Source organism: Pleurodeles waltl, chromosome 10, assembly GCF_031143425.1.
Source record: "Pleurodeles waltl isolate 20211129_DDA chromosome 10, aPleWal1.hap1.20221129, whole genome shotgun sequence".
NCBI classification, from domain to species: Eukaryota; Metazoa; Chordata; class Amphibia; order Caudata; family Salamandridae; genus Pleurodeles; species Pleurodeles waltl.
Window position 1 is genome coordinate 422,143,221 of NC_090449.1, and position 17,944 is coordinate 422,161,164.

The following is a 17,944-nucleotide window of genomic DNA, read 5'->3' on the forward strand; positions in this document are numbered from 1 at the left end:
AAGACATTTAACACACGACTTTATGCTAAACTCTGAAGTATTATGGGGTGCATCAGTGTGTGAGTTTACAAACTGCAACTCCTCACTAGACACCCCAAGATGTCTTATTTCTAGAAATGTAAAATTTTACCTGCTCGCTCTTTTTTATGTTTTATGTGGACAAAATGTGCAGGTATGGACGTGTTTTATTAGAGATACTTTTTCAAATGTTAAAGTGACATTCATTTTTAAACATTAGACTCATTTACAAAGTAAAAAAGCACAAATTCATTTGAAATGTCTTTATTGAAATGATTTACTATACATGACTGATGCACAAAGACACGTGTGTTGAATATACTCCACATGCAGTAACATTATCAGATGCTGGCAGAAATGCCAGAAGAACAGGCAGGGAGACAAGTCGGAGAGGCTGCTGATCAACCAGTCTTTTTCTCACGCATACAACATTTGCCAAAATCTTGAGGAAGCAAAGAGATCTTAAATATCTTGTCGTATCTATGCCTCCTCATCTAGATCCTGCATGTCTTCGTCCTGTTCGACTCCTGCTAACCCCAGGAACTGAATCTGATATGCATTGCTGTGCACAGGCGGCTTATTGGGATCAGACTGCACCTGATCCAGCTTCAGAGAGGCAAATGGGTTAGGTCCATGTGAGAGAATGCAGGCCTCAAGTTCTGCAAGGATCTGCAGGGAGTACTTCAGCTCCTGCTCACTGGAAATAGAAAGAGAAGATGAAGCAATTACATCCTGGAAGACATACACCCAACAATCTGTGTCAGCCAGTGTGAGCTTCTGCCAACAGGGACCTGACCGTGAACGAGGACTCTAGTATGTTACCGTATTGCCCAGCCAATGCTATAGAGTTCGAAAAGTGCACACTTTATCAAAGAAGTGCCTATCAAAGCTGTAGGAGATCAGTAGTCGTGAGCTTTTTTCGGCTATACCCTGTCTGTTAACTATGAATTTGGCCGTTCAGCCAGTGGTAAAAAATGCTTCAACAGTGCGCAAAGCAGAATTAAAGTTCTAGATGTAAATCCTTATCCATATTTTCCATCTGATTTCCAGTATGTTGGAGCCCAGGTTGTAAACCACTGTTACACTAAAGTTAGACAACTGTACATTGCCTGCTTACTTTTCACGTGTTTGAGTGCTGCATAAAACTGCATAAATGAATTAATAGAGAGGGATACGAACCAGCTGCATGGATGCTATCTGCCCTGGAGTTCCAAATTACTTCATAGACAATGAGGTGACACTTAAGATGCATGGGTCTTCCAGGACCCCAGAATAGAAAAAAAATCTAATTTGATACCTATTTATTATCCTACATTCTCCAAATCTACCCTTCATAGCTTTTTCACTCTCTTGAGGGATACTCATATGCAAAGTCAGGGTGCTATGAAGACCATATTGCCACTTGTCAACATTTCACACTTACTAATGCCCCTCTAACCACAGAACCACTGGCATCCTCTCCACTTCCTAGCCCCTAGTTCCTCATCATATTAGAAATGTGCCTAGTAACCTCCACTAGAGCCTTGTGGTCAATCCCTACTCTTTCAGATCCAGTCCCCTTCGGTACGATTGATTGAGATGAAAGTACAACAGATGACAACAGCAAACAGTATTTGCTTTTTGGTGTACTGGCTTTTATGGAAACCATGTACATTATTCCTGACATGGGCACAAACGTGAGCCACTCTGCATGGAATGGGCCATAGAGAAAGAATGGTGAAATGTTGCAATGGCAAGGGTTCAGCTGCCAGGACTCCCATCCCTCCCGGTGAAGCACTTCAGCAACAAAGTCAAGCAGGGGAAGTGATAACGCGTCCCTTACTAGATAATTTATTCAGGCCGGGACTCGTTTTTGGTCAATGAATCTTTTGACCCTGATTGAAGACACCCTAGAACGAGGCAATTAATCCACATACCAATCAATAGATCAATAACGTCATCGATATTCACCACAACAAATACATTCAATCTAAATAATGACATTGATGAGAATCGGGACACACCATGACCTTTCAGTCATGAATAAACACACAGAATTTATAAGGATTTTGATATTTATTCCCTATTGGTTACAATCTACTAGTAAGTTCATTAGTCTCAAAACCATGAAACACATCAACACTGTTATAATATAGCAACTTGAATAAGATTTCAGCAAAGCAAGAATCATAAACATTAGAACATAGCACGATGTCAACATGAGTTAATCTTAGCAGAGTATAAGTAGCGCATTATTCAACAAAACATTGATTCAGTCATTTGTCTATTTGCGTCCATTTAGTGAATTCCTTAACTAACCTCGAATCAGCATTAGAATGTTGGGCTTCATGCAAAACAATTTAGCAACACCAATTTAGAAAACATCTAACTATGGTCTCTATCAAAAGAAGCAGTTGGTACCTAGAAAGAAAAGGCAATCAGACAATTACAGTTTCATCATCATATAGTTACCCTCCGTAATGGGTCAGCATACAGAGTCAGTCTTCATCCTCAGGACAGCAGTTGATTCGCCATCAGCCAGGAAACGCAGCAAAGTTCATCAAGACAGGGCAATTAGGGACACTTCCCTCAGAAGGAGGAAAAGTATGGAATGGGCAAGGCAAGGGCAAGGATGGTTTGTAGAGATGAACAGCAAAGTCTTTAAGCAGAGTAACAAAGTGGCTAGGTAATGGCATATAATGGCTCATAATGGCTGATTTCTCCTAGTGTTCAAGAATTATAATGATCCTGTTGTACAGTCCCCTAATTTCCAATTGGGCAAGTTTTGGTGCACCACTATCTCCATCCAATGGTTTACTAGTCGCCCCATTAAAATTGTCACCTCATAACAGTTCTCACGTAGTTTATTGGCTCCTGTAATTGACGTCTCCAACGGGTAGAATATCAGGTACAATTTCATGTTCTTGCGGTCCTCTCACAGACCCAGTCAGTAGTTCCATTGTCTATACCAGTTCAGGCGACCTTGTACCTGTTGCAAGTTTACACTGTTGCATTCGACAAGAATGTCTCCTTAAGCAAGTCGAGTGTCATGAGAAAGAGTTTTCTACGGTTACACACATCTTCTAGCTTCTGGAAAAGTATGACTACATGTCCTTCAGCAAGTCAGCACATTGCACGTTAGAAAAACACATTTAATATGAAACCGGGCAGCTAGGCCACGACTCATGCCAACTAAGGCCTAGTGATTAATTAGCAAAACCTTAACATATAGTCCTAATACTAATACAAAATCATACATTAGTACATTAATAATTAATTATTAGTCAATTTCATTAGTCATCGTATACATTGGTGGCCACTCCCGTGGGCTCATTTCAAACGCACGTTTAGTAAAACACAGCAGTACATTTTCTATCCGGCATCATTAGCATTAATTCGCAAACATTTCATGTTAATTTTAATTATAAAAGCTACACTCCACCAATCCCTCCTCTGATGACACTTGTCATCACACAAATCCTTTCCCTTCACAACATTTCACTTTCTTAGTTCGTTCATTTCAATTTCTTCCCCCTTTTTGACTTTTCGTATTTTGCTTTGACAATTTTCTCCCTTTTCTTCTCTCCTCACACTGCGTTTTGCCAATTTTTCTCTAATTCTTTTACTAATTTTACACGATAACCATAGTCCGAATAAACAAGCTAAAACAATCAAATTTCCCTCTATTATTTTTGCAAATATCCCATGCCAAATATTACTAAACCAACTTCCCACTTTAGCAAGTCCCTTTCCAACCTTTTCCCAAACTCCAGGTTCTTTCAGCTCCTTTAAATCCGCACTATTTCGTGTTAGGTTAGTAAGCATACTTCTAATCTTATTACTATTGTCGGGTATATAGGCACAAAAATGCCTCTCATTAAGCATCTTACAGACTCCGACACTTTTCGCTAAAAGAATGTCTAAAGCAAGCCTATTTTGAAGAGTCATAGCCCTCTCCACAGCAAGTTCAGTATCCATTAGGAGTATAGCCCCTGTGAAGTTTGTCAGCATGTTATCCACAATAGTAGACAACTTTCAAATCTTTATGGAGTTTAAGATAACTCTCACTGATGGAATTATTGTTCCAAATATATCACCCACAACAGCAGCAGCTGTCTCTCTTTTCTGTCTAGTACGATGTAATTTAGACACTTTAGGAAACTTCCTTAAGTCATCAAATTGGCGAATCTTTGGAAAAACTATTCCCAAATAACATGTCCCATACCATCCCCTTGGAAGACGGTAATAAGCATTAAGTCCACATATGTAATAGATCCCTGGGATCGCTGGATCCTGTCCATTTAACATGAACGTCCACTTACTCTGAAACAAAAACACATGTCCGTCTCACTTGTTCCCACAAATAAAGTGTCATAGTAAGATTTTGGCCTATATATACAAAGCTTTCCTATGTGTAATGCATATAAAGCTAATTTGTCTTGTGTCTTTACTGCACTATAAGCAATATCATTTGCAAACGTTAGTTTCTCTAATCCCTTTTCTAGCTTTTCTTTTAACGCTTTTCTTCTATCATCAGTGTGATCTAAAAAGCTCTTCTCAACAGGCGTTAGTAAGCAGGTTAGATTATTGCGATGTGCATAAACTGTACCAAATGTCAGTGTGGGCTCAAAGAAACCCCTAACTATTTTTATATTACGATCTCTAGCTACCTTACTCAAATGTTCATTTATAGGCACAAAAGAAAACACTACATCTAGATTAGAATAGAAGTACTGAATATACTCTTGATCATATAACCTTGTTAATAACAAACTACAACTTATCCCGTATGTTAACGGCAAACTATGATAGGTAACCCCTTCTTCTACTGACAAAGGAATTTTTGTGCACACATAACAATTCTTTGCATCCATTGTTTCAACATACTCATGCATTCAACAAGCGATAGAAAACATTAGTAGATAGTTCCCCTTTTGTGTTAGTTTCCTCATGCAAATATTTCGAATCCTGCTCAAATCTCTCCCATGGTTTTAGTATAGTAGTCTCAGTAATTGTAGCATTGTTAGTCTCACTCTTATCCACCAATGGCATTCCCACAATCACAGCTATAATTACTATCGCACACACAACACCCAAGATAATATCCAACCTTCTACATATCCTACTCCCCTTATTATTATCTCTAGTGTTAATCATGATCTGTAAAGAATCAGAAAGCAGAACGATATAAAGGTAAACAATAAACTGAGGAAGGTCTAAAGCTTTTTTTTTTTTCTCTGAAGCAAAGTCTTTCTTTAGCAAGTATTTACAGCATTTCACTCACTCCCAGGATCCTTGTCAAATCAGGTTAGCAGCTTGTCAAAATCAGTTTTTCAAGTCAGTTCAGGTTAACGGTGTCACATCCAGTAATTTTATCAGTCTCTTTTCTCAAGTTTTCCTTTGTTCAATTTCGGCTTAACACAACCTCTTTTTATTTGTTGCCAACTTCACGTGCCATAATATTGACCTGGCACCTCACGATCAAAACAGAACGCCAAAAATTCTTGTTGCCACTCAGCTGATGTTGCATAAGCCCATTCAGGACCTGCGTACCTCCTGTTTGCAATTCTCTTTCTTTTCAGTTTGCGATCACCCTGAAACTCTCCTTCAGTGAGATCTTCTTTCCTTGTTGTATCAACTTCTTCCTCTATTGTTTCATTTATGACCACTTTTTCCTTCGCAGCTCGTGGCTCTGGCCATTTATCTCCTTTAAGTAGTTTCCTACCGCTCGGCTTTTCAGGATGCTGATCAGTGCCCTCCGCTTGTGCTATGGTGTCTTCTCTGGATAGATCTGCAAGCGGCTCAGAAGGAGTCGGAACACTTTGCCTTCCTTCTGCCTCACCTCCTTCGCCTTCCGGGTCTATCAGGGGTTCAACTTCAAACCTGTATCTGTTTGCCTCTGGGAGAACCTCTCAGTGACCAAGCCGTCCTCAACGGGCTCTCCTTCAGTCTCAGTTCCCCTTTGATTACTCTCCAGCCCTGAGACTTCCTTCACTGTAGCTGTTATTTTTGACAACTCAAGTTCCTCATCAGTTGGACATGTCACCTTCTTTGTGTGACTGGCATGGATCCAGTTTGGAATTCCTGCACATTTCACAGCAGTAGTAGTGGTCAGTATCACTAGATACGGCCCCTTCTAACGTGGCTCCAAACACAACTTCCCCACGTGTTTGTTGACAACAACCCAGTCACCAGCTTTCAGATTGTGACCTGGATGATTTATCGGTGGGAGTGTGGTTGCTTCCACCTGGTGAGAGAAAGAGTGGACCACGTCAGCCAGACCCTTGCAGTAGTCCAACACCATATAATCCGTGATATTCACAAGAGCATCTGCAGGCACTGCGGGCAATCTCATGGCTCGGCCCATGAGAATTTCATGAGGAGACAGGCCTGTTTTCTTGTTGGGTGTATTTCTCATTGACATTAGCACTAAGTGCAATGCATCTGGCCACTTCAAATTTGTAGCTGCGCACATTTTCGCCATTCTCGATTTCAAGGTACCATTCATCTGCTCCACTAGTCCTGAGGCTTCAGGACGATAGCTACAGTGAAACTTCTGTTCAATGTTCAGTGCGGCACACAAGAGCTTAACCACCTCGTTGTTGAAGTGACTTCCTCTATCTGATTCTAAAGAGATCGGAAACCCGAAACGTGGTATTAACTCCCTAAGCAGCAACTTCGCTACTGTGAGACTGTCATTTCTACGTGTAGGGTAAGCTTCGATCCAGTGACTGAAAATGCACACAATCACCAACACGTACCTCAGACCTCCACACACACGCATCTCAATAAAATCCATCTGCATCCTGCTAAATGGGCCTCCTGCTCTCCCAATGTGGCTCAAATTCATCTGTTGACAGATGATACACCTGTGACAGATTACTTCTGCAGCTTGTCTGAATTTTGGATTGAACCAATCGATTTTGAACAGCCTAATCATGGCATCTCTCCCAATATGTGCTTGACCATGGTAAACCCTCGCAAACTGTGACAAGAGACTGTTTGGCAAAACCATTTTCCCTTCATCTGAAACCCACAAATCATCAGGTCTTTGTACACATTGCATTTTAAGCCAAGAACATTTCTCCTCTCTGCTGGCCCGTCCCTGCAACAATTTTAACTCTTCCATTGTGTCAACCACCCTCAATGCATAACCTGTCTCATTTTCAGTTTCCGGTAACAATTCCCACTGATTTTGGAACGATATACAGTTCAATGCACAAAACCTTGCGACTTGATCTGCATATCCGTTTCCCATTGACACAAAGTCTTGCGATTTAACATGAGCATTGCATTTCACCACAGCAATTTCAAGAGGTAACTGAATCGCATGCAACGACTCCTTAGTTCTTTCACCATTTTTCACTGGAGAACCAGAAGAGGTCATGAAACCCCTCTGTGATCATAACTGGCCAAAATCATGGACAATTCCAAATCAGTATCTGCTGTCAGTATAGATAGTGACTTTTAGTTTGTCAGCGGCATGGCATGCCCTAGTAAGAGCAACCAATTCAGCCACTTGAGCAGAGTACACTCTCTCGAGCCAAGATGCTTCTAGGATACCAGTGATTGTACATACAGCATATCTGGCTCTCAGTACTCCTACTGAGTCTCTCAGGCATGAACCATCAACAAAGATAATGTAATCATTTTCCTCCAATTGAGTATCTTTAATGTCAGGTCTCGGTTTGGTGCACAGTTCTGTTACCTCAAGACAATCATGTTCTACTTCCTCAGCATCATCAACATCTGTATTTTCATTGGGAAGCAAAGTTGCCGGGTTTAACACAGTACAGCACTTCAAAGACACATTAGGTGACCCCAGTATAATTGTCTCATATTTGGTCAGGCGAGCATTTGTCATATGCTGAGTCTTTGTTTGGGTGAGTAGTATTTCGACTGAGTGTGGGACCATTACGGTCAAGGGATGTCCCATCACTATGCCTTCACACTGAATGAGGCTCTGACAAACTACTGCAACTGCACGCAGACAACCCGGTAAGGCTGCTGCGACTGGGTCCAAAGTAGCTGAAAAATATGGTACTGGGCGTTTTTCACCTCCATGGACCTGTGTCAAGACAGACAAAGAACAAGCATCACGTTCATGACAAAACAGTACAAAAGGCTTTGTGTAATCAGGCATACCTAAAGCTGGTGCCCTGAACATACACTCTCTCAGTTCAATGAATGCCCTCAACTCTTTCTCAGACATAGTTATGGTACCCGGGCCATCCTTAATTTCCTTGACAGTCAACCTCACCAAAGGCTTAGAGATAATGGAGAAGTTAGGAATCCACTGGCGACAGTAACCCACCATTCCCAAAAACATCCTAACGTCCCTCTTGGATGCCGGGAGATTCATCTGCAATATGGCTGTCACTCTTTCCTTGGATATTTTCCTTGATCCTTTCTCAAACAGGTGACCAAAGTACTTCTCTTCTTTCTGACAGTACTGCAGTTTCTTTGGGGACACTTTATGTCCGTTCTTTCCCAAGTGATTCAGTAAGGCAATAGTATCATACCTGCAGTCATCTTTTGTTTTGGACGCAATCAACAAGTCATCAATGTACTGTACTAGAATCGAATTAAAAGGCAGTTCCAATGCTTCCAAGTCCATTTTCAATATCTGATTGAAGATGGAAGGTGATTCTGAAAACCATTGAGGAATTCGACACCAACTGTAAACCTTGTCCAGGAATTTGAAACTGAAGAGAAATTGGCTATCCTCATGAAGAGGCACAGAAAAGAACGCTTGAGACAAGTCCACAACTGTGTACCACTCCTCGTCGCATGGAACCTGAAACATGATTACGTCTGGATTTGGCACTATGGGGCAACACTTCACCACTATCTCATTAACTTTTCTCAGGTCTTGTACAATTCGAACTTTCCCACAAGGCTTTTTCAGACCCATTATTGGTGAATTATATGGGCTGCTCATCACTTTTTTCAGAACCCCTTGCTTTACAAAGTCTGCAATTATCTGCATCACCTCTATAAGGACATCTTGTGCCATGTGGTACTGCGGTACCTGGGGAAACACGGCATATGGCTTCACCTCTACCTTGACTGGTTCTACTCCTTTTATCAGTCCCACTTAATTTCCTGTCAAGTCCCACACTTTCTCTGTCACTGTTCCCTGTAATCATGTTGGCAAATCGGTTACTGTGAAGATCGGGAAGAAGCTTATCAATGGTACTCCTCATCTGTGATCTAGGGTTTCTGGTTCTGAGATCTGACCATCATCCCCTTCATCATCACTGTTTGTCTGCACCTCAATCCCTTAATTGGAACAGGTTATCGAACACCTCGTCTTACACAGCAAGTCTCTTCCCAGTAGGGACACTGGACTTGAATCACAGACTACGAACCTGTGCAATCCCTGAAAGGTACCAATCTTAAATTGGACCGGATCTGTAATCGGATTTGTCAGGAGCTAATTTGCTACTCCTACCACCTTTATGGTACGCCCCAAAAGTCGGCACCTCTGCGCTTCTGACTGTAGAGTGTGTAGCTCCTGTATCAACCAAGAATGAAACTTTGTGGCCCATCACCTTTCCCTGTACATAGGGTCCCCTCTGATCTACTTCTAGGGACGCTGCAAGCCTGCACTCCTCACTATCTGAACAATCATCCAGCCATTCATAGTTTATTCCATTCTCACCACGCAATGGGAACTGTTGTACTGTATTATTTTGACTCATTGTTTGGCCTGTGACCTGTTGAGGAAGCATCACCTGTTGCTGTCCCATTGGAGCTAAAGGCAACTGCATTTGCTGTCTAGGTACCATGGGAATCTGCTGTTGCACTTGCTGCATCTGTGCTGGTGGAACATGTAGCATTTGTATTTGCTGCATGGGCTGAAGATGCTGCATCTGAACCATATTATTCTGGAAGTTTGGATTTGGACCCCTCATTCTTGGACCCCTCACATTTTGAAATGTACCAACATCATTGCTTTGTTGAACAACACCATCCTGCACCATCATTGGGCACTCCCGCTTCCAGTGTCCCACGCCCCCGCACGCATGGCATGGTGACATCTTTTTCATCCCCTGCACATCATTTTGAACCACAACCGTATTCAAATCTGGACCGCGGTTCACAAAACCTCCTTGACCGCGGCCTCTCGGTTGCAACTGAAACATCCCGTTCCCTTACGGCTGCTGCACCATCTGCTGCACTCCATTTCCCTGCATTCCTACTTGGGCTGCCTTAATTTGCATCACCATTACCTTCTCTTTCAGCTTTCTCTGTTTCAATTCAATCTCATTACTGCAGTATTTCGCATACTGCAACACCTCATCAATCGGTTTCGCTTGCCAATATATCAAATGATTCTTAATCATCTGGCTAATCTCTGGCCTCAGTCCTTCAATGAACCTGAACACAAGGGGATTCAAATCTTTCGGTTCAATGACCTCTGTGCCACTATAGTGTTTGAATGCCTTTAACAACCTCTCATAGTAAGCATGTATCGACTCATTGCCCTCTTGTGCCGTTCAATCAATTTTCTGCCAATCAATATTCTGCGGTGACACCTTCTGCTTCAAGTACTCAATCACCTTAAAATAGAACCTCATCACCTCAGGGGACGGTCCTCCAGTAACCTTGTCCCTTGCCGGATCTTCTGTCGGCCAATCCACACTCCTCTTACACTCAAGCCACAAGTCAGCTGGAACTATGATCTCAAACAACGTATTCAAGTCTTCCCAGAGACACTTTGCAAGCTTCACAAACCTATCTGTCTGCTGATACCATTCTATCGGCTTTTCCCTCAACCTGGGATAGTCGTTGGTGAATGACAAAATGTCACCTCTGGACCACGGTACATGGACTAGAACCCCTCCAGCTGTTTCTCTCATCGGTAACATCTTTATTGTTCCCGTGTCTGGCGCAGCTTTCGCCTGCTGCGGTTCCATGCAGTCACTTTTCCTCTTATCTCTCTTCTTTGCCCATCTGCCTTCCCACATCTCTAATGCTCCCCAAACCTGTGCGCTCTGTAGTATTTCTTTAAGGTGTGCCTTCATCCCAGTAGATCTCATGTGATCAAAATCTTTACGTTCGAAGTCTAACCTATAACTCCTCTTCAAATGCTTAGTATTGTCTAAGTCTATGCCGTATTTGTCTGCTAGGTTCGCTAACCTCTGGTGCACTTTACTCACTTCTTTAGTTATTTTGGGGCACAGAAACCTCAATTCTACTTCAGTGTATGATTCTAATCTGTTCACTCCCATAGTCCCTTCAACTAGCCCCGCTGCTTCCACCCCCAACCTCACAGAATTCAGGTATTCCTCTCTTTCCAATCGCTCTGCTGTTGCAGTAGTCTGTGGAGTGTTAAGCTTGTCTAACCACTCGTTCAACTGTTGCGCTGTCAAGCCTGCATCATTGGAGTTTGCGATGTATTTGTACTCAATACCTGTGTTGTCAGAAGACCCAAACCTGCTTGTCTCATTGTCTCTAAAGGAACCCCAATCGGACTGAAGTCCAACAAGGATCTAGACCTTTTGGCTGTCTGCTCTCCCGGTGTTATCCCTTGGGAACTTCCTGTGGACCCTCCTCTTATCACCTCTTGAGTCATTACTCCTTGGTCACATACGCTAGGCTTCGCCTGCGCATACAGCGGTACTGGCGGACCAACAGTAATCGGCAATGATATAGCGGCTGGTGCCTGTCCGCTTCCCAATCCCGGTGGACCATTAACTCCCATAGCTTGATTCATCATGGGTGCTGTAACTGACTGCGGTCCTGCGACCGAAGTGTGATTCGGAACCATCTGTTGCTGCGGCTGGGGCAGCAAATGTGGAGTTGGCTCAATCTGCACTAACTTTGATCTTGTGTATACCGGATCAGGTGGCACCATCAAATTCGTAGCTGTCTCCAATACTGGGACATCAGGGTAAAGCCTCTGAATTGGTGGTGGCTGCAACTGTATCTGCATCTCAAGTGCAGTGGATACACTGCACCATTCTGTATCGGAACTGTATTACTTGTCTGTACTGTATTCGTGGTCCCCTGATTTTGTGTTGGATTTACAGGACCTGCACTAGTACTCGGTCTATTATCATTCATGGCATATGGTGGTGGTCGATCATGTAACAACTGATTTAGGAACTCATCATCATCTGAATCATCTGCATCTACCCAAGACTTCTGAGTCTACCTTTGCTTACTAGAGCCCTTGTCTGTTTTACAAGTTGCCTTTCTTCCCTTTGTTTCAGCTTCTTGAGTTGTAGCCGGAAACATCCGAACTCCGTCTATTATTTCCCTTCTCCACAGCCTGGTCTCACTATCCCACCTAGCCTCCGCTAGAGTCTTTTCTGCTTTTCTCATTCTCCTTTCAAATTTCTGTTGCCTCTGTCGTATGCCCATTAATTCCCAAATTGATAACGCCTCAAACTGTGCTGGTCTCGGAGGTGAATTCTGCTCATTTAGCGCTCTCTGCAAATTCTCTAGTATCCTTATGTTATGGGTTCCGTTCTCTGGAAACGCCAAACACCCATCTTTCTCTGTTAATTTGCACCAATGCTTTAGCCAAAGACATGGCGCTACTCCCTTCTCCTCCATTACGGCATAAGCCGGAGTATCCTCTGGCTGTGTAGGCTCCCACACACTTGTGGTAATATAGGTATCTCCCCTCAAAGCGCTCTTTAACGCCTTGAAAAACTTCATTTTTGCGTCTTTTATTTTGTTCAGAATCTAATCAGGAAGTGACTTTAGTTCCCAGAACACTCTTTGCCTACCTTCTCAACCAATTGCCTCTCACGGACGGCTGCCAATCCGTGCACGACCCTTCTCGGCAACTGACCTATCCCAGCGCAGCTCCAATGACGTCACACTCACACACAATGCGGCTGACAAAGTCTTGCGGCTTGTCTCTCTCACTCTGGATCCACACAAAACTAATGCAATATATTGCCAGCACCTTAAAAACAAAAATCTAATTTGCTGGTTTACTACAGGAAGGGTAACACAATTGCTTCAGAACTTTACAGAGATTTCACTTGAAGCCTCGGCCGCTACTCTCTCCTTCTCAGATCCCACACTCGCAAGCAGAACTCGATCCGCAAATTCTACTCTCGAATTGTCAATGGCTCGTTCTAGTGCACTTTAGAACTTACCAAATCTCCATTAAAGGTTTCACTCACACTATTTGACTCAAACCCGACTTGTCAAACACGCCCGATTGACCTATTAAACCGCGCAAATTACAACATAAACCAAGTGTCTCATCAATATACTCCGGAGTCTTAGACCACGCCGGGTCCGTACATCACCAACAACCACGTGGATAATTTTTTAGCACAAAGCGCCACACTCACATGAAGTTCGCCAGCTTCCCTACTCTCATACTCTCATACTGCGGAGTACGCCCACTCCTACTAAAAAAATACCTGCCATAAATTCACACAAACCTTCACAATTCACCTGCGATATGCATAAGCTGAGCAAGCGTAAATTCTACGTCACGCATACCTATCACTAGAACGCCAAGAACATACCCAACTCACTTCGGCAAGCTCCGAGATTCCAGGAAAGTCATTTGGGACTAAGGGGTACATCACACCTCCAATTTGCATTATTTCAAATACACTTCTAAAACAATGGTCCCTCGTCCTAGGGCCCCAAAGGGCCTAAACCGTCCCCTGCTACCAGAACTGATAAAGCATCCCTTACTAGATAATTTACTTAGGCCGGGACTCGTTTTAGGCCAATTAATCTTTTGACCCTGATTGAAAACACCTTAGAACGAGGCAATTAATCCACATGCCAATCAATAGATCAATAACATCATCAATATTTACCATACCAAATCAATTCAATCTAAATAATGATATTGATGAGAATCGGGACACACCATGACCTTTCAGTCATGAATAAACACACAGAATTTATAAGGATTTTGATATTTATTCCCTATTGGTTACAATCTACTAGCAAGTTAATTAGTCTCAAAACCATAAAACACATCAACAATGTTATAATATAGCAACTCGAATAAGATTTCAGCAAAGCAAGAATCGTAAACATTAGAACATAGCACGATGTCAACATGAATTAATCTTAGCAGAGTATCAGTAGTGCATTATTCAACAAAACATTGATTCAGTCATTTGTCTATTTGCGTCTGTTTAGTGAATTCCTTAACTAACCTCGAATCAGCATTAGCATGTTGGGCTTCATGCAAAACAATTTAGCAACACCAATTTAGAAAGCATCTAACTATGGTCTCTATCAAAAGAAGCAGTTGGTCCCTAGAAAGAAAAGGCAAACAGACAATTACAGTTTCATCATCATATAGTTACCCTCTGTAATGGGTCAGCATACAGAGTCAGTCTTCGTCCTCAGGACAGCAGTTGATTCGCCATCAGCCAGGAAACTAAGCAAAGTTCATCAAGACAGGGCAATAAGGGACACTTCCCTCATAAGGAGGAAAAGTATGGAATGGGCAAGGCAAGGGTAAGAGATGAACAGGAAAGTCTTTAAGCAGAGTAACAAAGTGGCTAGGTAATGGCATATAATGGCTCCTAATGGCTGATTTCTCCTCGTGTTCAAGAATTATAATGATCCTCTTGTACAGTCCCCTAATCTCCAATTGGGCAAGTTTTGGTGCACCACTATCTCCATCCAATGGTTTACTAGTCACCCCATTAAAATTGTCACCTCATAACAGTTGTAATTGACGTCTCCAACGGGTAGAATATCAGGTACAATTTCGTGTTCTCGTGGTCCTCTCACAGACCCAGTCAGTAGTTCCATTGTCTATACCAGTTCAGGCGACCTTGTACCTGTTGCAAGTTTACCCTGTTGCATTCGACAAGAATATCTCCTTGAGCAAGTCGAGTCTCATGAGAAAGAGTTTTCTACGGTTACACACATCTTCTAGCTTCTGGAAAAGTACGACTACATGTCCTTCAGCAAGTCAGCACATTAGAAAAACACATTTAATATGAAACCGGGCAGCTAGGCCCCGACTCATGCCAACTAAGGCCTAGTGATTAATTAGCAAAACCTTAACATATAGTCCTTAATACTAATACAAAATCATACATTAGTAAAATCATACATTAGTACATTAAAATTGTTAATAATTCATTATTAGTCAATTTCATTAGTCATCGTATACATTGATGGCCACTCCCTGTGGGCACATTTCAAACGCACGTTTAGTAAAACACAGCAATACATTTTCTATGCGGCATCATTAGCATTAATTCGTAAACATTTCATGTTAATTTTGATTATAAAAGCTACACTCCATCAGAAGCAAACTGGTAGCTGTTGTTGTTGAAAATTGTCATATCATAAAATGATATTTTCTCACAAGAGACATCATCATGTAATGTTGTAGCTTTAAAAACTCAAATCGTCTGATGATGGGTCAGCCCAAATCTCAGTTATGGTAATGTACAGTGTCTCCACTCAGACGCCCTTGGAAGGAAGCAGCAAGACCGAATGAGCAAATAACAGTTCCCCGCTGTAAGCATCATGTGTACCAGCACATCATCTGCGTTCTTCAGCAGTCAGTAATTTGTGAGGGTAGGAAGAATGCTTTATAATGTTTTCAGTGTATTGGGAAAGATGAAGGAGGATGATGGGAAACGGTAAAGATGATACACTGCTAGTGCCACTGTGCAGGAAAATCACACATTTGCATAAATACACTTGCCCATCAAGGTGGTGTCAGTGGATGGCTAATAACAGCCTAATGAAGGAGAATGATATAGAGCTCTTGTGTAAGATGACTGTCTCAATTGGAACATCTAAAACTGTACATTTCACTCGTCTATGAGAAGCAGCAAGGTCTTTCTACGTTGCAGATGGCATGCATCTTCAGTGACAGTGTACAATGCTTAAATGGAAAATAGTGATGTTAGTGATTGGGAACGTTGGAGAGAATATACCTGTAAAAGGCAAACTGATTGTTCTGGTTGGTGCAAATTTGTCAGGGTGAAAGAGAAGTGGATTGGATGGCGTACCGAAGGACCCCACAAAAAAGGAGAAGTGGGAGAAGAAGGTAGCAGCTCACCCACGAAGAGGCCTTTTCAAGCAGGATTATGCAGAGAAAGGTTCTATTTGTGGCAAGTCCAAATTGGCAGCATAGTTTTGACAGGATGGCTGAATTATATCTTTGAGAGATTTGGGGCAGATGGCAAACGAGTCCTACTGTGATAGTAAAATTTTACATATCGGCCTGCACTCATATTAACTCTACAAAAGCGACTACCAGCACATTGCCAAGGTAAGACGATGCTAAGTTAAGAATACAAAATCAATACTTTTAAAGGGATGCTTAATTTGTGATATGTTGGTAGTTGATACTGATGGATCGACACATGTGCAGGTCAATATTCTTGAACTCAATATTATGACATACAACCGGCACTATATGAATGGCTGTAGCGAGCACTCAGAGAGATTGCTTAGCAAGGGACATGGGACACATTATGAGGAGGGAAGGACACTCAAAACCTGAAGAAGGGATTCTGGCTAGGAGAAAAATCAATTTTCCTTTTGACAAAGTTCAGGATAGCTCAAAGAGTGCCTCACATTCAACAAGGGAAAGAACTGGAAGGCAATCCTCTATTTCATTTATTTACTTATTAACTTAATAACATTTTTGAATCCCAGAAAATGCCAGGGGTCGAATAGCAAGGAACAACACATATATTTTACTGAAAAATCTGTTTCTTATGGCAGCAAGTTAAACATTGTCAATAGTAAACAATACAAGTATAATTGAAGCAATTTGCTTAAATGAGTGCAGAGCGTAGGTAGACAGGTTAAACGAGAAGCATGGATGGAGCATAAGAGCAGCATCGGGACATGTAGATAGAGTGGAGAGGTGACTGGAAGATATTCTTGATCAGTAGATGCATAGTATTATTTTGTAGAAGGTTGCAGGAATTATAGTGCCATGTGATAGAAATATCAATGTCTTAGTTTGGGGGATTTAGGTATTTTGCAAGGCAACAGTATAGCCCTAATAGAACAAGTGTGTAGACTAGTAGGTTTTTTGTAGTTGGATGGTTAGGATAGGGCTGATTTTAGATTTAGAATGTAAGTAGCAAGCAGCTGATTTGATGGTTGTTTGAATTTGAATGTTGAAAGGTAGTTGTGCATAGAACACATCTCCAAGGTTGTGCACCACATCTACGGGTGGAGAAGGGTTCAACAAGTGAAGAAGGTCATGCGATATTTGGAAGAGGAGATTTGTCATTAGTTAGGGAGAGACCACTGAGGTTCATCCAATGTTTACCTGAGAGAAGACCTTTGAGTGCTTCAGTATTGGGATGTTGCTTCAGTCTTCTAGAAGTTGAGGGTCAGTGGGCTATAACTGACATTGTAACTGACATTTAAGGGCTTTCATTTTGATTATGTGGGCTAGAGGACACATGTATAAGCTGAAAAGGAGGGGAGAGAGTGTTGATTCTTTGGAACACCACATATCATGGAGGATGACTATGAGACATGTAGATCCAGTTTCATTTGCTGCTTTTCTTCTTATAGGAAAGATTTAAATAATTTTCAAGTCTTTTCAGTAATGTCAAATCAGAGTTTTAGGCGGTTTAGGAGGGGTTCGCCATCTACAATGTCGAATGCTGCTGAGTGGTCAAGTAGAATGTGAGCCACTGGGTGATTTTGCTTTCTTGAGGGTAACACCTTTTCTTCTATGCCCTTCTCTGTAGCTCTGAGTGGGAGAATTCCAATTGTGTGTTGATAAGCTGATTGTTGGAGTCTTTGGGGTTAGGAACCTCTGTTTCAATAATGTTTGCCAGGAAACAGAGTCAAGATGGAGTGGTAGTTGCTTTACAGGCATCTAGATTTACCTTTTTCAGTGGGGGTAAAACAATTCTTATTTTAGAGTGCAGCAGAAGGAACCACTTTGTAGGGCTGAGTTAGTGATGCAGGTAATATCTTTAGCTAATGCTGCAATGTTTGCTTT

General features: G+C 42.0%; 1 protein-coding gene across 2 annotated transcripts in view; it reads right to left on the minus strand.

The window, feature by feature from the left end:
• Positions 1–266: 266 nt before the first annotated feature.
• Positions 267–17,944, minus strand: part of MSS51 (MSS51 mitochondrial translational activator) — a 339,755-nt gene continuing 322,077 nt past the window's right edge. For both annotated transcript variants that reach the window (XM_069210674.1, XM_069210673.1), the window contains one exon: positions 267–715. In XM_069210674.1, coding sequence (XP_069066775.1) covers positions 499–715 — 217 coding nt within the window. In that variant the 3' untranslated portion in view covers positions 267–498. The remainder of the gene's footprint in view (positions 716–17,944) is intronic.